General features: G+C 39.4%; 1 protein-coding gene across 1 annotated transcript in view; it reads left to right on the forward strand.

Annotated features, from left to right (window-relative positions):
* LOC140737864 (zeta-sarcoglycan) overlaps positions 1 to 25,796 on the forward strand; it is a 920,455-nt gene that overhangs the window by 714,685 nt on the left and 179,974 nt on the right. Inside the window, exon 4 of the mRNA XM_073064601.1 lies at positions 23,932 to 24,019. Within this exon, the coding sequence (XP_072920702.1) occupies positions 23,932 to 24,019 (88 nt within the window). The remainder of the gene's footprint in view (positions 1 to 23,931; positions 24,020 to 25,796) is intronic.

The following is a 25,796-nucleotide window of genomic DNA, read 5'->3' on the forward strand; positions in this document are numbered from 1 at the left end:
ATGGGAGGAAAAAGGATCAGCCATGATTGAATGGTAGAGCAGATTTAATGGGCCAAATGGCCTAATTATGGTCCTCTATCTTAAGGTCTTACAGACTATATCTATAAAATCCCACTCACAACAAGCCTTCACAATAACTGAGGTCCTTTAATTCAAGTCTCGAGTATATCCGTATTTCCGTTATTCCACTAGGAGTAGTTGTGTTTTCAGCTGCCAAACACTTCATCTCCTAAAACTTCCCCTTTAATCTCATCAAGTTTTCTTAAACTTCTCCTCCACATGTGAGTTAATGTCAAGTTTTGTTTGATAATGTTCATGTGAATCATTGAATTAAAGCTGCTACATAAATACAAGTTAATGCTCTTGTGCTTTGTTTTAATATTAAAGAATTTTAGCTCTGTTTTATTGTATGTCTGTTTAAAAAAATACTTCAAGAATGGAATGAAGATAAAAGTTATTTATTCAGGGTCCTGATGATTTGATTGGACAAGCCATTGGCATTTAAGCTTCAAATATGTATTAGTCATTTTGTTGCATGTCAGTCTACAATTAGCTGCCAAGAGTTTGCTCTGTAATCCTACAAACTAAATAGGTAATACCAAAATAATTTTTTCTTGCAGAGTGCAAAAACTCTGAAATACCCAATGTAGTTCTGTTTGCATGGATTCAATTTTTTTTAAGATTTTAACAAAATTTGTTGGATTTCCAACAATTCTCTACAGTAATGGTCTATTTTTATGCTAATGTGTTAAACATGACCTTGTCAATGCTCTAATTTACAGACTGGTGACCGATTGACACTTTAAAATTGGCCAGAAAGAAAGCAAATTGACCTCAATGGTTGCAGTGTACATTTCACATCAGCTAATAGTCTCATCAATAATATCAGTTCCCAGTTGAAGACAATGCCTATTACTAATGCCTGGACTAATTTGGCATGCTCAAACATTACTTGCTGTCTATCCAAAGAATTTTGCAATGTAGTCAAGAAGTTTGCACCTAGGAATTTATATGCCAACAGCTGGTTAAATCAAGTCAAGGAAATTCAACCATCGACGCTGAAATATTTGGATTCATTCACAAAGTTTTAAAAAAGTAAACTTCATGGCTAGAGCAGTTAAAGGCCTGGTTTAGATAATGTCACAAATGAAAGCTGGCTTTGTTTCTTTCAAAATGTAAAAATTTTGAAAATCAGTTTTGAGAAAAGATCTAGAACATGGAACTTAGAACACAGGATGTAGAAGAGTCCCTTCAATCCACCGTGACTGCACGCACCATGATTCCAATGTAAATAATACCATCTACCTGGATAATATCCCGCTATTCCTGTATGTTCATGTGTCTATTTAAACACTTCCTAAATGATGCCATCATATCTGTTCCTACCACTTCCACTGACAATGTGTTCCAGGCAGTTATCACTATTACTGTGTAGGACATGGCCCGTGTGGAGTGAGTGACATTGAAGCAGGTCGATAGTTCACAGACTTTAATACGTACAGTGTTAAAGGGAAAATAAAACAATAAATGCTAGGCCAAACTGGGCCGTTAACTAAAAGTCTCAAAAGGAAAGCAAAGCCTACACTGTGGCTGAAAAGAGCATCTAACCATGAAACGAATACCGCTAGCTTTCAGAGTCAGTTGATTTGAAAGTCCAATAGCTTAAGGAAGGCCGAATACAAAACAGCAGCGAAGCGTTGCTATGCTCTGTCCAAGTCTCGACAAGCACTACGACGACAAGTATGGAGTTAAATTCTATCACAATTAAATAATAATGATCTGACATGTGCAAGTTCACACGCGCAGTTGTCGTATCTACAGCACTGCTAAATCTGTGGTTTTGACAATCACTCTCTACATAAAGAGCTTGCCTTCCCAAATCTCCATTATTCACCCCCACCCAGCTTAAACTGGAGTATTTAAGTGTCAAATGCCCTGAAGTATTTGACATTTTCACCCTGAGAAAGAGACACTGTCTCCATGCCTCTCTTAATATAATAAATTTCTCTCAGATCGCTCTTCGGTCACCTCCACTGTAGAGAATACCTTCCAGGTTTGTACAGCTTCTCTTTGTAGCGGATACCCTCAAATCCAGGCAATATTCTGGTGAACTTATTCAACACCTTTGTAATTCTCTCAATATTATGTATACTGTATATATTACATTTGGGTTTTTTTTTCAACGTTTAAATCCTTAGTTCTTTTCTATTGCCTGATTTTCTCTCCCCATTCTTCCTCATTCATACTTTCTCTTGGGTGGTGAATCAGTTTTCTGTATGTCTATTTTTAAAATTGATTTTTTTCTCTATTAATGGAAACAGAAATAAAGCAATATGTATCTCCTGCTCTTTTTCTGGATGGTTACCTTGTGTTACTTTTGTCATTGGCTTATTGACTTGTCAACATTGATCACACTATTTATTGATAAAAGACTAAAAGATTTTCAGAAAACTTAAGTGTTTTATATTTCCACTGTTTTTTTTTACTGATGATGAAGGTGACTTGCTGATTTAATTTATATCCAGTCCTTGTGTTTTTAAGCCTCTTATCCACAAATACCTGTATGTCAGAAGTGCAGCTTTTAAAATCAGATCAAATATTCCTTTGAATCTAAATCTAATTATCAGAATTTACATAAAATGAATATTCACAAGCAAACCGGAATTTGTTTCAGCATATATTGCCTCTGAAATTTCACCCCAAATTGTAGAATCTAAGTATGGTCCAGCATTGAAAGATCTTTGTATTTAGTCTGTCAGAACCTATCAGGAGAAGGTGGGAGTGGAGGATGCTATCACGTATTTGCTGCACAAATCCCTCTCTCACCTGGATGGGGTCAGTGGTGCTGTGAGGATTACATTCCTGGACTTCTCTAGTGCCTTTAACACCATCCAGCCCAGGATCTTAAGGCACAAACTAACGGAGATGGGAGTAGACTCTCACATGGTGGCTTGGATAGTGGACTACTTGACAGATAGACCTCAGTATGTGTGATTGGGAGACTGTAGGTCTGACATGGTGGTCAGCAGCACAGGAGCGCCGCAGGGGACTGTGCTCTCTCCGGTCCTGTTCACCCTGTATACATCAGACTTCCAATATAACTCGGAGTCCTGCCATGTGCAGAAGTTCGCTGATGACACGGCCATAGTGAGGAGTGTCAGGAATGGACAGGAGGAAGAGTATAGGAAACTGATACAGGACTTTGTGATATGGTGCAACTCAAACTACCTGCGTCTCAATATCACCAAGACCAAGGAGATGGTGGTGGACTTTAGGAGATCTAGGTCTCATATGGAACCAGTGATCATTAATGGAGAATGTGTGGAGCAGGTTAAGACCTACAAATATCTGGGAGTGCAGTTAGACTAGAAGCTAGACTGGACTGCCAACACAGATGTCTTATGCAGAAAGGCACAGAGTCGAATGTACTTCCTTAGAAGGTTGGCGTCATTTAATGTTTGTAGTGAGATGCTGAAGATGTTCTATAGGTCAGTTGTGGAGAGCGCCCTCTTCTTTGTGGTGGCGTGTTGGGGAGGCAGCATTAAGAAGAGGGATGCCTCACGTCTTAATAAGCTGGTAAGGAAGGCAGGCTCTGTCGTGGGCACAGAACTGGAGAGTATGACATCGGTAGCAGAGCGAAGGGCGCTGAGTAGGCTACGGTCAATCATGGAAAACCCTGAACATCCTCTACATAGCACCATCCAGAGACAGAGAAGCAGTTTCAGCGACAGGTTACTATCGATGCAATGCTCCTCAGACAGGATGAAGAGGTCAATACTCCCCAATGCCATTAGGCTTTACAATTCAACCGCCAGGGGAAAGATATGTTAAAGTGCCGGAGTTATGACTGAGCTTAAGTTACCATTCAATGTATTTTAGTAAACTATTTAAGAACTTTTTAAAAGCTATTTATTAATGTTTTTTTTTTGAGAGGGTGAGTTTAGATGCATATCATATTTATACTGAGTTAAGTATTGTATGTAATTAGTTTTTGATATAATAAGTGTATGGGACATTGGAAAAATGCTGAATTTCCCCATGGGGATGAATTAAAGTATCTATCTATCTATCTATCTATCTATCTATGACCCATAAGTGTCTTTTCCAGTTAAAAGAGTAGAAACTCAGCTTCTGTAGTCTATCTTGCAACTCTAGACTTATCCTTTGAATGATTCTTTTCTGGGCACTTACAAAATGGCACTGTGGTACAGGAAGTAGATCGGGGTACAATCCTCACCTTGGGCTCTGTCCTGTGTGGAGATATGCATTCTCCCTCAGACTGCATAGGTTTTCCTCAGGGTGCTCTAGTTTCCTCTCATATCCTAAAGATGTGCATAGTTAGATTAATTGCCCTCGACAAATTTCCTCCAGTGTATAGGCGAGTGGTAGAATCTCCGAAGAGTTGATGAAAATACAGTGAGAATAAAGTGGTACTAGTTTACAATTATGTGCAAATAGGTGGTTAATGGTCAGTATTGATCTGGTGGGATGAACAGACTGTTACCCTCTGGTATCTGTCTAACTCTGTGACTTGAAATACTGCAGGACAGGCATTCTAGTTGGACTTCCTTTTTGTATCTGCGTTGTTCCCTGTGCATGTTATGTTCTTTCTGCAGTGAGGAGCAGTCACAAGTGGTGACTGGGTCACAGATTTTATGGGCTTAGGAAGTGTTTTCTTTGTGCGATCGGGAGGCAATTTCACTATTTCCAATTGTCTCAAGTATGTTAAATAGTTTTAAAGTTATCTCTTTTTTGAAGAGGTAACAATATTTAGTGATGGGTGTAATGCAGTCTTTTGTGAACTTTCACTAAAGCTTACCAAGACCCATATGAGAGACTGGTCCAACAGGATACCGCCCATGGGAAGCTAGACAAGTTGGCAAATTGAATCCAAAATTGGCTTGCCAATAAGGGATACCAAAAGATGGTGGATGTTTTTTTTTGTGATTTAGAGCCGAAGAGCATGATGTCACAGCGATCAATCATGAGACTGCTATCTTGGTTATATACATTTATGATTTGGATACAACTGCAAGAGGTATGATTAAGAAGTTTGTAGTTGACATGAAAACCAGCAGTATTGTTGATAGTGAGTATAACACGACAGTAGACCAGGCACCTTACCACTGGCCTTAGTGGAAATTATGCCCTAATCACATGAGCAAATCAGCTGGCATTTATATTGACACCCAATAAAAGCTGACAAGGTGCTTGGAGTCAGTATTATGACTACTTTTCTTGCTGATATATGATTAAGAGGATCTGGCATCCTGACTGAAGGTGTGTCTGGGGAAACTGAGGGTCATTCTGGGTTCTGAAAGAGACTACTAGGGCCATGAAATTGGAGAGGGGAAAGATCTAGTAATGGAGATCAAGGGTCTGCTGGGTCTCAGCATAAGCATCCAATACATTTTAGGAAGTTGTGTCTAACTGATTTCAACAACTTGCAGAAGGAGAAGGAAAGAAGAGCAGATCAAATCTCCATTTGATCCTTTACAGATATTTAAATCCTCACCCTACACTTTTCCACTCTGTTAGTTTGCTTTATTTGGCCTTTTATGTAACCCCCACTTCATCATCCTCACATCATGTTATCGCTACATTACAGACAAAGGGTACTTCAGGATGGTTACTGGCCAAATGATCAAGGACTTGATGACTAGAACAACTAGGTATGCACTACAGCTGGGAAAATTTGCCCTTCAGAATATTGCTAATGAGCTTATTGCTTTAGAAATATTTTAATAGCTATCATTTTCCACAAGAAAAATCTTGTTAGTTTATTTTCTTTCACTTCAAAGTTTATTTTCAACACTGAATATATAATCACTGTGATGAAGTATTCATCTTTCCCAACATTTTTGAGCAATTCTGTAGTTCATCAGCAAATTTGATGACATAGTATAGTGTATTCAATATTTCAGTAATATTTGAGTAATATTGAAAATATACTTCTTTGATTAAGCATTCTTTGTTTTTACATCATTTGTTGTGGAATTTGTTATGGAATATATAAGAATTACATTAATGGCATATGTCATTATGCCACCACATCATATATGAGTACCTCACTAAAAAAAAGGGTAACTAAGTTGAGAAGTATCCTGGCTCCTGAGTTTTTCTTTCAATTGGAGTTGCAAAACATAACAGTGGTGATGAGGAAGTTTTAAAAAAGAACCCAAGATGACTTTCTACCTGTTAAAGCTCAGCACATTTTTCTTTGGAAGGGGAGGGAGACGTTTGAGTTAAAAACAAAGCCAGATAATGGACAAAATTAACAAGCAACAATTATGACCATGGTTCATAAGCAGTAAGTAGAGGTGACAATAATAAATAAAAAAACAGAAATGCTGGCTACATCAGAAAGATAGACGTGCTTGATTGCACAGCGGATAACTGGATGATGGATTGCATTCGACTGCGGCTGCACTGTGCGACATAAAGATCTGCTGTGGGCTTGTTCTTGCAGAAATATGGCTCCAGGACAATATCCATGCACTGTTCATCTACAGGCCAGAACACTCAGGAACTTGGGCTATACCATGTTTAATTCTCTTTGTAACTGTATGCTTTTCAGCTATCATAATTATATGTGCTTTATGTGCTGTGTGCTGTGTGTGACTGTTTGTTCCATATTTTGCACCTTGGCCCCCAGAGGAATGCTGTTTCATTTGACTCTATTTATATGTATGGTTGAACGACAATTAAACTTGAACTTGAATGTAGAATTCCCCTGGATGGTTTAATATTCATCAACATCGCATGGACATGAGGGTTGGTTAATTAATAGCCACTGTAAGTTTGCTTTAGTATGTAGATGAGTGGTGGAATCAGGGACAATTGATGGAATGTGGAGAGAATATTATGGACTAGAATTGGATTGATTTAAAATTAGGAGATCGTAGTTGAATCTGACTTGGTTGGATAAAGAGCATATTTCTATGTTGTATCTCTCATTGACTCTAATTCATGAAGTTTCATTGGCTAGAATACAGTGAATTCTCTGATCATGCTGAGAAGATGGGAAACATACACCTGAGTTGTATTGAAAGAATTTAATAATCTAACATAGCATATGCAATTTCTACAATAAAATTGTTACATGTTACTATATAATAGAAAATGTAAGACTGGGCTGAAATAAGATAATAAGAAATATTGACCTGGATTTATCTAAAATTCCACATGAGTTTCCCACTATAATCACCAGGAATAATTGAGATCCCAGGAGAATGAGGAATTGCTGATTTTATTGGCTAGGTTTGCTGATGATTTTGCAGCTGTGTCCTTGTCACTGGATTCCTCATGGACTCAAGAAGGCAAGGAGATTTATGAGACTCCTCTGCACTTACACTGTGTAAGCTGCTCTTTGATTCTGCACCAGTTTAGACTCAAGTGGCATCAGAATGTGGATTGTAGGCTTTAGAGAGAATAAGGTGTAGGAAGTTTCTCATGTAGGGTAATGTAATTGGTGGAAATGAACATAATTCACAGCCACTGACATTGAGTTGGAGTTCACTTTAAAAGGCTGGTCTGATGTGATGACGCAATTATATGAATAATTTTTACTGCACATCATGTTCAGTGTTTGGAGTCAATAAATGAGTTGTTATGGTTTTCCTAAGTATAAAATGCCTCACCATTCTGATTTGCGAAAACCTTACATTGGTGACTCCAATGTTCTGGCACAATTCCAGACTTATTGAATATGTCGGACAACACAGTCGCTTTGAAACTGCCAGAATTTTGGGAGCAAAATGCCATTGCTTGGTTTGTACAAACCAAAGCCCAATTGATGCTGCAAGAAATTTCCACCAACAACACCAAAATTTCTGTGTGGTTGCATTGTTCAGCAACTCCACGGCTGCAACAGTGGTGAGTCTACTAGAACACCAGCCTGAAAATGATAAATATCAATCTCTGAAAACTGTCCTTTTACAGATTTTTGGACTATCAGAGACTGAGTGCTTCAAACAGTAGCTCTAGCCCTCAGATCCAAAGGACCACATGCTGTCTCTCCAGGGTAATCCCCATCCTTATTTTAATTTAAAAAAGCTCTTCGTGCAGCAAATGCCTGATCAAGTTCGTACAGACATCACTAATGCTCCTGTGAAGGACTATAAGTAGCTTGCCGAAATGGCTGACAGTCTACACTAGGCTAGGTAGTGGTGCATCATTCTTCTCTCCTTGTCTACCTCAGTAGGCCTGGTCAGCATAACATAAGGACGCCCAAGGCTGTAAAACAGACAACGCCGGGCAGGTGTTTTTTCCACACTTGCTTTGGTATGAACCCTAGGACGTGTCAACCATCTTGCAGCTTCGACAGTAGCAGCTAATTGAGACATCAGAGGTTTGTGAACACCGTGGGTTCCAGCTGCCAGGGCCGTCTACTGTTCATGATGGACACCCTTTCAAGCAGATGTTTGCTGAGTTCAAACCCAGCCAGGTCCCAGCCTTGGAAGCAGCAGTATCTGTGCGGAAGAAAAGCCTGGCAATCTACTTTTGTATCTTGCCATGAAAACCCTATGGACCCTATGGTCCATGAGGTCACGAAGAGTTGGACTCAACTGAACAACTGAACCATAAAGAATTTAATATGACCTCTTTGATCCTTAAATATAATTCTTTTTATCCACAAAAATAGTCAACCCTTTTACAGTTCTCTTGTAAGCTGCCTTTAACTCTAAATATTACTTATCCTTTGACTCTGCATGATCTTAGATGAAGCTCACTATGGCTACCTGCTTATGACTCCTTACAAGACCTTTCCTCTCTCTCTGATCTCAGTGCTTATACTCAGAAATACACATCAGTGACAATTAGGTTGCCATGATCCTCCATCTTCTTTGCAAACATTACTGCTGGAAAGGAAGCAGTGAAAGGTCAAATGTTGCTTCACCTCCTGCTGCATAGCATGGAGAAGTATCATCTGATTCTAACTATTTAATTAAGTTGTTCACACCTTATACAGAGGTATTTGTTCTATCCATCCCTTGCAACCTTTTCTGCTACAAACTTGTTTTCACTCTTTCCAAGCTCTACTAAATAGCTTGGACTTTAACATTATTTGTTTCTCTTTCCATGGGTAATAGATTATGCATTATGTGTCTCTCGCTATTACACTTACTAAATTTCAGAATTCTATCATCTGTAGTTTTTATTTTCATTTTCAATTTCATTAGATGCTTGTAGACCATTAATGCCCAAAGATATATCAGTCTCAGTCATGAATGTTTTGAATGCTGACACGTGCATAGCATTCTGTTTAAAAGAGTTAGAAAGACAAGAATCAGAAATCGAGTTTATTATCACTCGCATGTGACGTGAAATTTGTTAACTTAGCAGCAGCAGTTCAATGCAATACATAATATAGCAGAGAGAGAGTAAAAAGTAATAATGAATAAACAAGTAAATCAATTATAGTATATGTGTATTGAATAGATTTTAAAATGTGCAAAAACAGAAATACTGTGTATTAAAAAAGATGAGGTAGTGTCCAAGGATTCAATGTCCATTTAGGAATCAGATGGCAGAGGGAAAGAAGTTGTTCGTGAATCACTGAGTGTGTGCCTTCAGGCTCCTGTATCTCCTACCTGATGGTAACAGTGAGAAAAGGGCATGCCCTGGGTGCTTGAGGTCCTCATTAAAGGATGCTGCCTTTCTGAGACACCACTCCCTGAAGGTGTCCTGGGTACTTTGTAGGCTAGTACCCAAGATGGAGCTGACTAGATTTACAACCCTCTGCAGCTTCTTTCGGTCCTGTGCAGTAGCCTCACGATACCAGACAGTGATGCAGCCTGTCAGAATGCTCTCCACGGTACTACCGTAGAAGTTTTTGAGTGTATTTGTTGACATGGCAAATCTCTTCAAACTCCTAATGAAGTATAGCTGCGGTCTTGCCTTCTTTATAAGTACATTGATTTTGTTGGGACCAGGTTAGATCCTTAGAGATCTTGACACCCAGGAACTTGAAACTGCTCACTCTCTCCACTTCTGATCCCTCTGTGAGGATTGGTATGTGTTCCTTCATCTTTCCCTTCCTAAAGTCCACAATCAGCTCTTTCATCTTACTGATTTACATCTGTCTGGATTAGGGAACCTTTATTATCACAGTCTGAAGTAGTAAGATCTTTATTTTTTATGGTCAGGATTTTACAGGGTATTGCAGACAGTTCTATGGTGAACTTTTGGCATTTAACCACAAAAAAATAGCATTTTTGAGATTTTCATACATATGTATTCAAAGGGTGGTCAAGGATCATGGAATAACTTTATACACATATATATTAGCATGTATTAGGAATTTGCCATGTTGTGTTTGTCAAGGCGTGACATGCAACAACAATATTCAATGATTGTAAAGAATAAAGAATTATATGAAAAATTAATTTAGGGGTTAAACTATGGATATAGCGTAAAATGTGCATAAATACAAAAATACCAGCATACATTTACAATGTAAACAGCATTATAAATAGTGATTTAAAGTGTTAAGTGTGCAGTGCACTGACAAGTATAATAGGTAGTGGAAGCTGGGGGGGGGGTGATTATCTGGGGGCAGCTAACTAATGTGTTTGATCAGATTAACCGCTGAGGGGTAAAAGAGATGTTTAAAATGGTATGAAGCTTTTGTTTTAATAGACTGATGGTGCTTTCTTTCCAGAAGGAAACTTTTGGAAAAGGCAGTTTGCAGGGTGGGTAGTGTTCACAATGATTTCTCCTGCATGCTTCTCTGTCCTGGACAGAAACAAGTCCTGCAGTGATGGTAGGCTGCAGCCAATGACCTTTTCTGCTGAGCTGACAGTTCTCTGTAGTTTTTGTGTATTGTGAGAAGATGCTGCACCAAATACATATGTCAAGTCAAGAGTTTATTGTCATTTAACTACATACATGTATATAATCATATAATGTATACAGAAACAAGACAATTTATCTTCGAACCAGGGTGTAAAGGACATAAAACGTAACACACAATACTTACGAAGTTAAGGATAAAATCTACAGATGAATCACGCATAAGTAACAAACTAAAGTGCATTGATATTAAATATTGTAAGGTACAGAACAAATTAACCAGTGACACTTCAAATACAAAGCATTTGGGAGTTCAGAAGCCTAATGGCCTGATAATGGCCCAATGAGCCTAATGGCTCATCCTGAGCGTTCCTATTTTTATACATCAGAGTCTTCTGCCTGATAGTAGAAAGTCAAAGAGGATGCTGGGTGAATGGGTGGAATCTTTAATAATACTAAGGGCCCTGCATGTGCAGCACTCCTGATAAATGTCCCCAATGGATGGTAGGGAGACCCCTATGATCCTCTCAGCTGTTCTCACAGTCCTTTGTAGGGACTTCAGGTCCCCACTATGTCCTAAGCTCACTGAAAGATTTCTGTTACCACACTTGCAATTAATCACACACTGCACTTTATTTGCAGTCCATTGACATGCCAGAATGAAAGGGATCTGCTCAGGGTTCCTGTATTGAGGCTTTGGATCTATAAATACATTAATTTCAATAGACATTTTATAGCTGCAAGGAAAGAAGTAAATTACTTTATTATTTAAAAATAGTTGAGTTTTCAGCAATGTTTTAAAGCATCTTAAGCATTCCTTAAAGTAGTTCAAGAACGCTTAATTGCTAATTTCATGTTTAATAGTTTTGGAAGTTTCTGAATGCAGAGTTAATACCAATGAAAGAGCCTGACAACTTTAACAAATGACAAAGTTGGGAAGGTTCTTTGTTGGCAAGAGTGGGCATTGATCACAATTTGAGCCATTATATGACCTATCAAAAGTTTTTTTAAAGGAAGTTAAATATATTCTATATAAAATTGCAAAGAAGGATTTTCACATCAGGCTCAGTATTTGTTCTATTTTCCTGTTCATTCTTAATTACAGAGCCTGTGCTTAAAATAATTAATGACATGTGGAACATTTTGGCTTAATTTGAGGAGTGCAATAAGGTGCCAAATAAATCCAGGTTGGTTATTTTAAAAACAATCTGCAATGCACATATTGTATGTCTAAATTGCTTTCTTTTTTAACCTCTTGCAGCCTCAGTATTTGTCAACTGACATGTAGAAAACAATGTCTTCAAGTTATTGGTAGAAATGCATATTTATTACACTATTTTCTTAACAATCTACTGGAATGTTGTCATTCTAATTAACACTGTTGAACAATTGCAAGCACTTTCACATTACTGGTATATGAGATGAAAAAGGATGGAACGAGCAGTTAGAAAATCAGGCACCAAAGCCTCACACTGTGCTGAAGCAAATGTACATAGGTATGACACTGCACGGGGTATTTGATCATGTGTGCACCGTATGTGTGTAATTCACGAAGAATCTTAAGTAAACGGGATGTACTAGAGTAATGTTGTTGAATTCATCTAGTGGACCATGTACTTACACTGGTAGGGAGAGTCTGCAAACTCATGATTCGTCACACTAACTTTACTGTGCAGACTTAAAATGATAGGACTCACCCAAGTTTAGGCTTATAGATAAGAGGAATAGATGTGAGTGCATGTTGATCATCAAGTATAAATTCTGTGATTCGTAAAGAGAGAACATTCCAAACAGGTAGATCAGAATCAATCCAGCCAGACTTGTCATTCTGGACAAAGTGCATGAACTCTTTTAAGCAAACTGATTAGAAATATTCTTATGGGGATGCAACTTTGCTGAAGCTGAAGATAAGATAGAAAATGTGCCTGCTCAAAACAATGCTATCTCAACAGAAGAATACAATCTTACTAATACCTGGAGGCAGATGACAAGATAGGCCAAAGCCAGCATGGTTTCCTGAAAGGAAAATCCTGCCTGACTAACCTTCTGCAATTTTTTGAGGTAATTACAAGCAGGGTATACAAAGGAGATGCAGTAGATGTGGTGTACTTGGATTTTCAGAAGGCCTTTGACAAGGTGCCACACCTGAGGCTGCTTAGCAAGATAAGAGCCCATGGAATTAGAAGGGAGTTACTAGCATGGGTGGAGCATTGGCTGATTGGCAGGAAACAGGGAGTGGGAATAAAGGGATCCTATACTGGCTGGCTGCCAGTTACCAGTGGATTTCCACAGGGGTAGGTGTTGGGACCGCTGCTTTTTATGATGTACATCAATGAATTGGACTTTGGGATTAATGGATTTATGGCTGAATTTGACGATGATACAAAGATGGGTGGATGAGCGGGTAGTGTTGAGGAAACAGAGAGCCTGCAGAGAGACTTAGGTCATTTAGGGGAATGGGCAAAGAAGTGGCAAATGAAGTACAATGTTGGAAAGTGTATGGTCATGCACATTGGTGGAAGAAATAAATGGGCAGACTATTATTTAGATGGGGAGAGAATTCAAAATGCAGAGATGCAAAGTTACTTGGGAGTCCTTGCGCACAGTACCTGAAAGGTTAGCCTCCAGGCTGAATCAATGGTGAAGAAAGCAAATGCAATGGTAGCATTCATTTCTAGAGGTATAGGATATAAGAGTAGGGTTGTGATACTGAGCCTCTATAAGACATTTGTGAGAACACACTTGGAGTATTGTGTCCAGTTTTAGGCTCCTTATTTTAGAAAGGGTATACTGACATTGAAGAGGGTTCAGAGAAAATTCATGAGAATGATTCCAGGAATGAAAGGGTTACCAAATGAGGAACTTCTTGCAGCTCTTGGGCTGTATTCCCTGAGTTCAGGAGAATGAGGGGGGGGGGGGGGGAACTCATTGAAACATTCTGAATGTTAAAAGGCCTGAACAGATTAAATGTAGCAAAGTTGTTTCCCATGGTAGGGGATTCTAGGATAAGAGGACACAACTTCAGGATTGAAGGACATCCATTTAGAACAGAGATGCAGAGAAATTTCAGAGGGTGGCAAATCTAAGGAATTTGTTGCCACAAGCAGCTGTGGAGGCCAAGTCATTGGGTGCATTTAAGGAAGATATAGATATGCTCTTGATTATCCAGGGCATCAAAGGGTATGGGGAGGAGACAGGGGAGTGGGGATGACTGGAAGAATTGGATCAGCGCTTAATTGAATGGTGGAACAGATCTGATGGGCTGAATGGCCTACTTCTGCTCCTATATCTTATGGTCTTAACAATAACAAAGTCAGATCCAATTGTAGCATGACAAAAGGGAATTGGATAAATAGACAGAAACAACATAGTTTCAAGAGACCAAATTTGTTTCTTGAATTCAGAAGGGCGAGAGGAGATCTTATAACATAGAACATAGAAAACCTACGCGCAATACAGGCCCTTCAGCACACAAAGCTGTGCCGAACATGTCTTTACCTTAGAACTACCTAGGCTTACCGATAGCCCTCTATTTTTCTAAGCTCCATGTACTTATCCAGGAGCCTCTTAAAAGACCTTATCGTTTCTGCCTCCACCACCGCTGCCGGCACTCTCTGCATAAAAAACTTACTCCTGATATCTCCTCTGTACCTCCTTCCAAGCACTTTAGAACTATGCCCTCTCGTGCTAGCCACTTCAACCCTGGGAAAAAGCCTCTGACTATCCATATGATCAATACCTCTCATTATCTTGTACACCTCTATCAGGTCACTTCTTATCCTCTGTCACTCCAAGGAGAAAATGCCAGGTTCACTCAACCTATTCTCATAAGGCATGCTCCCCAATCCAAGCAACATCCTTGTAAATCTCTTCTGCACTCTTTCTATGATTTCCACATCCTTCCTGTAGTGAGGCGACCAGAAATGAACACAGTTCTCCAAGTGGGGTCTGACCAGGGTCCTATGTATCTGCAACATTACCTCTCGGTTCTTAAACTCAATCCCACGGTTGATAAAGGCCAATGTACCGTATTCCTTCTTAACCACAGAGTCAACCTGCATAGCAGCTTTGGGTGTCCTATGGACTTGGACCCCAGGATCCCTCTGATCCTCCACATTGCCAGGAGTCTTACCAATAATGCTATATTCTGCCATCATATTTGACCTACCAAAATGAACCACCTCACACTTATCTGGGTTGAACTCCATCTGCCACTTCTCAGCCCAGTTTTGCATCTTATCAATGTCCCACTGTAATCTCTAACATCCCTCCACACACTATCCACAGCACTCCCAACCTTTGTGTCATCAGCAAGTTTACTAACCGGTCCCTCCACTTCCTCATCCAGGTCATTTATAAAAATCATGAAGAGTAGGGGTCCCAGAACAGATCCCTGAGGCACACCACTGGTCACTGACCTCCATGCAGAATATGACCCATCTACAGCCACTCTTACAGAATCATATAAAATTATGAAAGGGATAGGTAAGATAGAGGCAACAAAGTTGTTTCCATTGGTAGGAGAGACTAGAACCAAGGGACATAGCTTCAAATTTCAACAGAGTAAGTTTAGTACTCAGATAAGAAGGAATTGCATTTACCAAAGACTGGTGAATCTGTGGAATTCTCTGCCCAATGAAATAGTGGAGGCTACCTCAGTAAATATATTTAAAACATTTCGATAGATTTTTGCGTAGTAGTGGAATTAAGGGTTATGGAGAAAAGACAGGTAGGTGAAGATGAATTCATGGTCAGATCAGCCATGATCTTATTGAATGGCAGAACAGGCTTGACGGGTCAGATGATGCTCTCCTGCTCCTATTTCTAACGTTCTTATGTAATAGGGATATATAATGTTGGCAAACCATTGCACACTACACTGAGCAAAAGATATTCCATTAATTGAAGTCATAGATACTCCTGCAACCTTGGATTCAATAGAGAGTTACAGATTTAGAATAAGAGGCTAAGTATCAGGTAAGATCATTAATAATTATATAGCTATTGAAGAAATCATCATGGCACTATAATCTTGATGATTTCTTGAAAGATCTGCTTTAGAGTTAAAAAATGAAAAAAGTCAATCCATGTTACGAAATGTACAGCTTCAGCTTTTGAGCATGAGTGCACATTTAATAAACGTGTCTTCCAAAGCATGTTAAGAAATTTCAGCCAATGCAATAATGTCTGTGTTAATGCTGTAAAAGCTGAGAAAACAAAAACAGGAGCCCAACGCAAATATGAAAAGAACAGTGAAAGCAGAGTGGGTCAAGCAGTAGCTGTGCAGAGAGTGAAAGTTAATCTTTAAGGTCTACGACCTGGATCATTAACTCATTTTCTCCCTACAAATGCTGCCTGACCTACAGATTATGTTAGGCATTATTGTTTTTTTTATTTCAGATTTCCAGCATCTATACTCTTTTTTTACCTAAATCTAATAACAAATGTGAGTCACATAAGAATGTTTGGTGCTAAAACCAATTATGCCAGAAAGAGTTGCTACTGTGAGATTGAGATCTTCCATCGCAAGAGCCAGTTTAGAACTGTGTGGTATTTGAGCTACATAAACAAAAGACACCCTTAGTGTATAAGACTATACAAAGGATGACATTCCAGAACAAATACGGTTAAATAGGTTCTTGATGTAAAGCTAATATTTATAACAGAAAGTCACAAAGGCAGAGTTTGTGCAATACCATATCTGATGAGAAGCACGAGGAGCAATGCTTAAACATCTATGCCACTGGCAACAATGATAATAATAGCAGTTATTTTAAAATTAGAGTGAAAGCTAATGATCAGTATATCAATATGAACACCGATGTAGCTGCTGGCTACTTAATTATGAGCTTCATCAAAAAGTTTGGTGAAGTGCCATTAACAAATAGAACACAAGATTTGAAGAATATTGTGTCAAGGCACTGAAGCCATTAAGGTTAATTTATTATAATAGTCAAAAACTGAATTTACCAGTTATAGTGGTTGCTTCTACAAACTGACCAACTTTATGAAGAAAATAAGGCTCTAAGAACTCAAATCTGATTGTCAGTGAGCAACTAGCCTTAATTCTGTGTAGTCATGGGTACATAAGCTTCAGGAACCATATGTTGATATGTTCAAAGGCACATAAGTTGGCATTATGGAGCACAAACATAATAACTTCACTGAAACTCCAAGGCAATGCACTGCAGTTCTAGGCTTGTCTTTTATATGACAAGGACAAGATGGCGGCGCGACGCAGCGCACAGCGGCCACTCCAGGATGAATATCTGTTATCTGTCAAGTAGGATGCCGTGTACAATCCTGATTTGATGGAGACGGACGTGAGAAGCACAGAGGAACATCTGGTGAAACTTTTGAAATGCCTGTTTTGCTGCCGCTGCTACTGTGCGATCGGAAAATCTCTGGAGAGGAAGGCCCTGAATCCTCAGCTTTACCTGGCTGCCGGGGCCGGAGTCAAAGCGCTCGGCAGAGATGGTGCTCGGTGCTCGGTGTCAGAGGGCTGGTTGGAGGCTTGAAGTTTTCGGACGGACTCAGAGTTGGCTGTGGTCGGGAGCTTCCAGAGGCTGCATCGGGAAGTTTGCAGCGCTGGAGGTTCATGGCAGGAAGAGTTTTTCTTCCTTCTACCATCTGCGTGAGATGATGGGCTGTCAGGAATTTGAGACTTTTTTACCGTGCCCATGGTCTGCTCTTTATCAGATTACGGTATTGCTTTGCACTGTTGTAACTATATGTTATAATTATGTGTTTTTTGTCAGTTAGTCTTGGTCTGTCTTGTGTTTCTGTGATATCATAGTGGAGGAACATCGTATCATTTCTTAATGCATGCATTACTAAATGACAATAAATGAGGACTGAGTGTCCTCATAATCTAACCTATATGGTGAAGTCTCTATTCAAGAAAGAGATGAACAATCTCAAATATTGCTGAGGTAGGAAATGTAGAGGAGGGTTAAAGAAGGGAAGAAAGAATGGAAGTAGAGAGGGAAGAAGGAAATGGATAAAAGGTATTGAAGACAGGAAAGAAAGAATGATTGGATAGCATCCATTGCTGGGGTGTCCAAATCAAACAAACTGTCCAGTTTATCAGAAATTATAAAGAAACCTCAGCTGAGATGTGGGCAATTAATAAAATGGAATATTAACTGGATCTGTGTGCTGAATTGAAAGGGCCAAGGTCTTTACCAAAATTAAACTTTCACCTGCAAACATATTTCCAGAAGGCGTTCGAGAAGCTGCCGCATAAAAGTCTTATCATAAGGATGCATAGAACTGGGTGTGATGTATTAGCATGGATAGAGAATTGGTTAGCAGAGAGTTGTTGGGATACATGGGTATTACTCTGATTGTCAATCAGTGGTGAGCAGTGTGCTGCAGGGGTCGGTGCTGGACCCACAACTGTTCACGATATACATTAACGATCTGGAAGAAGGGACCGAGTGTAGTGTACCTAAGTTTGATTAATGATACTAAATTGAGTGGACAAGCAAATTGTGCAGAAGATACGGAGAGCCTGCAGAGAAATCTAGATAGGTTAAGTGAGTGGGCAAGGGTCTGGCAGATTGAGTACAATGTTGGTAAATGCGAGGTCATCCACTTTGGAAGGGTCCTCCCTTTCTATAGCCGTGATACTATCCCTGACCAGCAATGCCACTCCCCCCCCCTTTTCTACCTCCCATCCTATTCCTTTTAAAACACCTGAACCCCGGGACCTGCATCATCCAATCCTGCCCTTCCTCCAACCAAGTTTCAGTAACAGCCTTAACATCGTAGTTCCATGTACTAATGCATGCTCTAAGTTCATCCTCCTTGGTCCTAATACTACTAGCATTGAAACAGACACATTTCAACCCCTTTAACTGGCTACAATTATGTTCCATCCCCTGCCTGTCCTTCCTCATCAACTCAGAACTCTTAGCATCATGCCCTTGTCCTTCTACCTTAATCCCTGCACTCACATTCTGATTCCCAACCCCTGCCAAACCAGTTTAAACCCTCCCCAACAGCTCTATCAAACCTGCCTGCCAGGATATTGGTCCCCCTGGGATTCAAGTGCAACCTGTCCTTTTTGTACAGGTCATGTCTGCCCCAAAAGAGGTCCCAATGATCCAGAAATCTGAATCCCTGCCCCCTGCTCCAATCCCTCAGCCACGCATTTATCCTCCACCTCATTCAATTCCTATTCTCACTGTCGCGTGGCACAGGGATTAATCCCGAGATTACTACCTTTGAGGTCCTGCTTTTCAACTTCCTTCCTAACTTACTGTAGTCTTCTTTCAGGACCTCTTCCCTTTTCCTACCTATGTCATTGGTACCAATATGTAACACGACCTCTGGCTGTTCTCCCTCCCACCACAGGATATCTTGGATGCGATCAGAAACATCCCGGACCCTGGCACCTGGGAGGCAAACTACCATCCGAGTTTCTTTCCTGCATCTGCAGAATCGCCTGTCTGACCCCCTGACTATAGAATGTTGGCCTTCATTGCAAGAGGGATTGAATTTAAGGGGTTAAGAGGGTATGCTGCAGCTGTACAGGGTACCGGTGAGGCCGCACCTGGAGTACTGTATGAAGAAGGATATACTGGCTTTGGAGGTGTTGCAGAGGAGGTTCACCAGGTTGATTCCATAGATGAGGGGGTTAGACTTTGAGGAGAGGTTGAGTCACCTGGGACAATACTTGCTGGAATTCAGAAGGATGAGAGGAGATTTGATAGAAATGTGTAAAATAATGAAAGGGTTAGATAAGATAGAGGCAGGAAAGTTGTTTCTACTGATAGGTGAGGCTAAAACTAGGGGACATAGCCTCAAGATTCAGGGGAGTAAATTTAGGACAGAGATCAGGAGGAACTGCTTTTCCCAGAGAGTGGTGAATCTGTAGAATTCTCTGCCCAATGAAGCAGTGGAGGCTACCTCAGTAAATACATTTAAGACAAGGTTGGATAGATTTTTGCATAGTAGGGGAATTAGGGGTTAAGGGGAAAAGGCAGGTAGGTGGAGATACGTCCATGGCCAGATCAGCCATGATCTTATTGAATGGTGCAACAGGCTCGATGACCTACTCCTGCTCCTATTTCTTATGTTCTTATGTAACTAATGTAATAGTTACAATGTAATGTATAGTAAAACAATTTGGTCTAAGAAACAAGATTCATAAGAGGCTGCATTCAGGCCACTATGGAGAAAATGTTAAAGGGAGCCCAACATACTACACTATTCAGTTGCTGCTTGTAGAGGAGGAAAATATCTGAACACCTGACTGGGGATTCTGAAGACTTTGTGAACATGACATCGACCTTCAGAAGCACAACCTTGCCTCTTAGTAGAAAGAAGTACTTTATTTGAGCGTGAAGGTGAATAGAACTATTAGAAACAGATATGGATGTCATTGTCAAGGCTAAGAAGTCTGCGAATATCATCACAATTAAAATTTTTCTCAGGTTTGACCTAACATTATATCAGCTTGCTCGTCATGATACTGATATCTCCACAGCTGCTGAAGAAGGATGAACTGACGTCATTAGAGAAAGAAAAAGCAGAAGATGAATTGCCTCTGTGAGTGGAGCTTTCTGGTGCAGAACAGCACTATATGCACATTAAAGTTTGCCAGTGATGGCTTCAGTTAAGGAACAGAGCAGCTATGGTCAGGAAGAGCCTGCTGCCTTTGTGTTCTGGAAAATGCGAAAGAAAAATCACAGATAAATTTAAAAAGAGGCATAGAGAATCATATTTGAAATCACAAGGTTCTTCCAATCTTGCTAATTTGACCATTCACATTGGTTTACAACCTCTAAGAGTTCCAGTGAAGATACTAATGTAAGCATGGAGATTGCACAATCCACCTTAATATGGTAGAACATGATTATCTGGAACTGTGGCAGTGTTAATGAAAATGATGCGGAAATACCCAGTATAAAAGCAAAACTATTAATCTATCTTGAGTAGCTGTTCTGGATGATAATATTAAGCATTTTCATCACAGGTATTATGAGCCACCGATAAACCAGGACTGTGTCAAATGGAACTACAGAGAATTAATAAAAAACTGGGCAGAATAACTGAGGAGCTACATTCATGAAAACAGTAGCCCATTACTTACAGTGCAGCAATATCAAGCTCGAAAAAGCAGTAAGCAAATACATAATCTGTGTAGATTGCCAACAACAGCCCCCATAGCACCTCTCCAAATGTGAAGTGACTCATAAAATCACTCCAGTATGTCCTTATAGATGAGCATACAAAACTGATTGAGGTAATGTATATGGGGTCATGCACTACTACTGGACCCACTATTAACGAACTTGGTTCAATTTTAGAGACATATGGCCTTCCTAAGGAGACTATATCAGATAATAGTATGCAAATTCAATCATTTATGTAAATAGTTTTGTAACAAAATGAGATTAATGATCATTTTTTATCATCCGGTCTCAAACAGAGAAGCTGAGGAATCAATACTAACAGTGAGAAAAGCAAATGGTGATGGGGCGATCAAGTGTTACTATGGAATATCAATTCCCAGTTTGTTTTTATTTCATCAATCACAGAACCGCTGCCACACTTAAGACTCAGGAAAAATCTGAGTTTGATCGGGCCAGATCTGTATAGGAAGGTGAAAGAAAGGCAGCTGAAACAAAGCAAATTTTATCACGTTACAAAGGGAAAAGGTTTGGGCTGCTTGACAAGGTCCGAATAGAGTTAGCTGGCTGGAATGAGAAGATGGTATACTTAATGTGGTATCCTCCTGGTGGCCTCCCTTGTGTGTAGCTGTATCAAGCTTTGTACAGGCCTGGGCATACAGACATCAAGTGTTGCCATGTGCTGAAGTTCTATCTGTCAGAATGCTCGTTCAGATGACATCCTACCTATCCCTGGTTGAAAAATTCCTGCAGAGGGGCATCGCTGATCATGTCAGTCAGGCAGTGGTCCTTATAGAATTTTCCAGAGGACTCAAGAGTGAAAAAGGCAGTGTAGTCTGTCACAACGTTTCCCCAAAAATTGTCCGGTTACCATGAGAAATCTCAACTAAGCACCAAAATCTTGTTTGGTTCGGCCTTATTACTCCCTCATGTGCAGCCCAATCCCATCACAAGGTTTGCAGTGAATAAAATGGTCACCCACCTCCTTTGGGAGTGTGTACTTGTCATGACGATTTTAGGGTTGTGTACTAAGAAGAATAGTCACTGCTGTTGGAAGGTCATCAGTTCTGAGAATACATAGTTTATGTGCCTAAAACTTGCTGGTTTTCCAGTTCAAGGAGGTGTCTGTCTATGATTGATTGTGGCAAACTGACACATTTCAAGGTGCGGTATTACTTACTCAGAGAAGCACTGAACACTGGTTCATCAACCATGGAAGCTTTATGGGTAAAACATAGAAACATAGAAAACCTATAGCACAATACAGGTCCTTCGGCCCACAAAGCTCTGCCAAACATGTCCTTACCTTAGAAATTACCTCTAAGGTTACCCATAGCCCTCTATTTTTCAGAATAAAGTCCTACCACTGTTGTGTGGTGTGCATAGAGTTTAGGTCATGTGTAAAAATAATTCAAGATCATTGCTAGTGGAATGCTTGAGAATGGAAAAATGATGCCACTTTGCCATAATCTATACATTGGAAGTGAAAATGACAATCTGTAAGGTGCAGTGAATGTACTGTCTTGTCTTGCGTAACTCTATGAATAAAATGTATTTCATGTAAAAATGGTCTTTCTATTTATATTTTTATGATTTTTTAATTTGTTTTTCAACGCTATCATCTTTTAATGTATTTTTACTTACAGTATAGTTCCTTCAAGACAGTTGTTCAGGTGGATATGAGGTGAAAAGTAACTGTTCTGACTGTGACTAACATATCAATTAGATAGCAATGACTGACATACTTGAACAAGATCTAATGCAAGAGTCAGTGCCTAAGTGAGAGAAAGGAAGGGATATATTGAAAAAGAAAGAAAAAATTAAAATGAAATAATTTCTGATTTATTTACTTTGTCAGTTGCTTTCAAGAACTGTCATTCACTGTATGCCAATTTATCCTTTCTACCTTTAAAGCTATTCTTGTATGTGAAATAGATAGCTATATCTTACCGTTTTTTTGGTTCTAGTATGTTCATGTCACTACCTGGATGTATAATTTGAATTCTGAATGAAAGCTTATTAGTGAATACTGTAGCCCAGATGTTCCACAGAGATTCTCATCATCTTCTTTTGAAGTGTTTCTTGAGAAGCTGACATATTTCTTGAGAAACAGCATAGCACCATTGCAAACATCTATTACCCTTTGCATTATTGTGTGAGATTCTGTCATTCTGTGGTTAAAAGTGGGGTAGGAGAGCCCTATGAAATTCAGAACATGCAAGTCTCCAAAACACCATTTCTTAAAGTTAGGATGGAATCAGGAAATAAGTGATATTTGCATTTAAAAACAGCCAGTCTGGACATTGGTAGGTGTCATTCCTGGTAAGATGATATCTGAAATTCTGGCCATATAATGCGTAGGTCAGTCAATACTACGAGGTTTCTACAAACTCATTGGCGTTAGAATCAGAATTAACATCACTGACATATATCATGATGTTTTTTGTTTTGCAGCAGCGGTACAGTGCGATACTAAAAAAATATATAAGAAATACGTATATCTAAATTAAATAAGTACTTCAAATAGAGAGCAAAACTAGTGAGGTAGTGTTCACTGGTTGGTTCATTATCCGTTCAATAATCTGATGGTGGAGCAGAAGAAGCTTTTCCTACTTTTTCCATTCTCCAGTTCTCCACCTGTGTAACTTGCCTTTCGCGATTTTACCCATAGCAGAGTTTGATTTAGATATAGAATGGGTTTTTTACATATTGCTACAGTTTACTCTTGATAATTTAGTTATCTGTTTCATTTTTAAAACAATGAATTATCTAATAATTTAAATTGAGTGATATAAATAGCATTGCAATTCCACAAGAATATGTGAAGTTAATGCTTACAAAATGAAGGTGTCTGATGATTTGAATGAAATAACTTTGAGTTACAAGGGGTAGATTGGAAACCCTCTCTGGTAATTTTATATTGCATTTTTCAAGCTCACCTCAGAATCATTTTTATCCTTCCCCACCCCATCTTTCCTTTCTTGTCATTATTTCTCAGGACAGCCCACTGATGTTGCAGTCCGACAGGAATGTAACCGTGAATGCTCGCAATAACCTTGGACAGATTACTGGACAGCTGACAGTTGGTGAGTTTGCTATTCTGTGATTATATTTTTCACTTAGAGTCACTCTATCTGTAAGCTAATTGGGTTATAGGCTTCTTAGATCAAGTGTCTGCAGATTATTGCCAGCACTTACTTCAGTCTCTCAAGTCTCATCACATTTATATTAAAGCATATCAAAGGGTTCAGATCTAATATGTACTTTTTTTTCAAAATAACCAAATGATTTCTTTCAATTTGAGTTATTTCAGCTTTTGATAATTTCTTTCACTAGTCTTACTATTGACTTCATTTCAAATAATTTCTGCTATTTAATTAAAATATATCTTTTTATCAGTCTGCACTTCATAGCCACCAATGTAATAGCTTTCACAGCATGTTTATCCACTAGATGTATAAAGTGATACTCGGTTTATCTTTAAATTCCTTTCTGTACAATGATATTAAATGCACTATTAAGCAATTTGTAGTTATCTGAAGTGTTATGAAACCAGTAACTGGTTTCACTTACCAGCAAAGATAGATATGTCAGTTGAAGTCCAATGGTACTATTTTCAAAAGTTTTATTAATAAAGGGGCACAAAAATTAAGGTTAATACAAACATTCAGATAACATGCGTCAATACTCAATCTAAAACGCAGGTACATTAATAATCACTCAGAAATAAGCTCTTTCGTTGTCTAGGGTATAATACTGAGTCCAATTGGAAATATAAAGAGTCACTCTGAAGTCTGCAGGCTTTTCCCTTTTGGTTTCACGTGTTGGAGAGAGAGAGAGAGAGATAAAACGGAAAAACTTGCCGTTTACATCCGTGGAATCAGGGGAGCGATCTTCCCCGTTGTTAGTTAAAAGCGATCTTCCGTTGGTTCCAGCCACAAACCCCGCATTCGGAATTTAACGCACGTGGCTTATTTCAAAATGGCTTCCCGTTCCCACGGGAAGCGTTATCGTGCTTCTTGGTGTCTCCTCGGTGCGTCTGAGGGTCGTCCTCTTTCAGACCCTTCTTTATACTGCCTCACGGGATCTCAGGTGTCAATCAGGTTGCAGGTGATGCAATCTCTCTCTCAACCAGCCCACTTTGCCCGAGGGCTTTACAATGTCCCTGCGAGTTGGCACGTCTGCAGTTCCCAGGTGTCTCCTGAGAACAATGCCACAGTCACCAGCTTTTGTCCCAGTGGAATGTCTTTCCATTTCCTGTGTCCATTCAGCCTGTCTCTCTCTCTCTCTTTTGGGTCATTGACCCCCCTTTTCTAGGGCTCTTGCAATTCTCACAAAGGAGGGGGCTGGTATCATAACAGAAGGAAAATCGAGATTTCATTTTGCATACTTTGCTGATAAATTTATAAATTTATAAATCATTAATTACTTTCTTAAAGTAATCTTCCTCGGGCTTACATCTCAGTGATAAAATACACAGTATCTTCTTTCTTCAGTGTGAATACATAATTGTGAGCAAAACAAGGTGAAATTTTCAGCACATTGTACGCTTATTGATGGAGGTTTGCAAAGCTCTCATCATTACGGATAAATTTATTTAAGATTTTACCCTACATACAAGATGGTGTTCAGAGAAAAGCACAGTACATCTTCGTAAAAGCACATATTCTCAACCTAAAGCATTGCATTGAACTCCCTGGATGGCTCAGTTGCTAAATCAAAAAAGCCAAAAGGCCTTAGGCTTGATTCTTGGTTAATACAAGTCAGATGATCTCTGCCTGGTGACGGAATACAAGAATTGACCTTGAAGCTCCTTGGCTGAGGAGAAGAAAATCTGCTGGAGTACTGACAGCTCATCTCTAT

The sequence above is a fragment of the Hemitrygon akajei genome, chromosome 13, assembly GCF_048418815.1.
Source record: "Hemitrygon akajei chromosome 13, sHemAka1.3, whole genome shotgun sequence".
NCBI lineage: Eukaryota > Metazoa > Chordata > Chondrichthyes > Myliobatiformes > Dasyatidae > Hemitrygon > Hemitrygon akajei.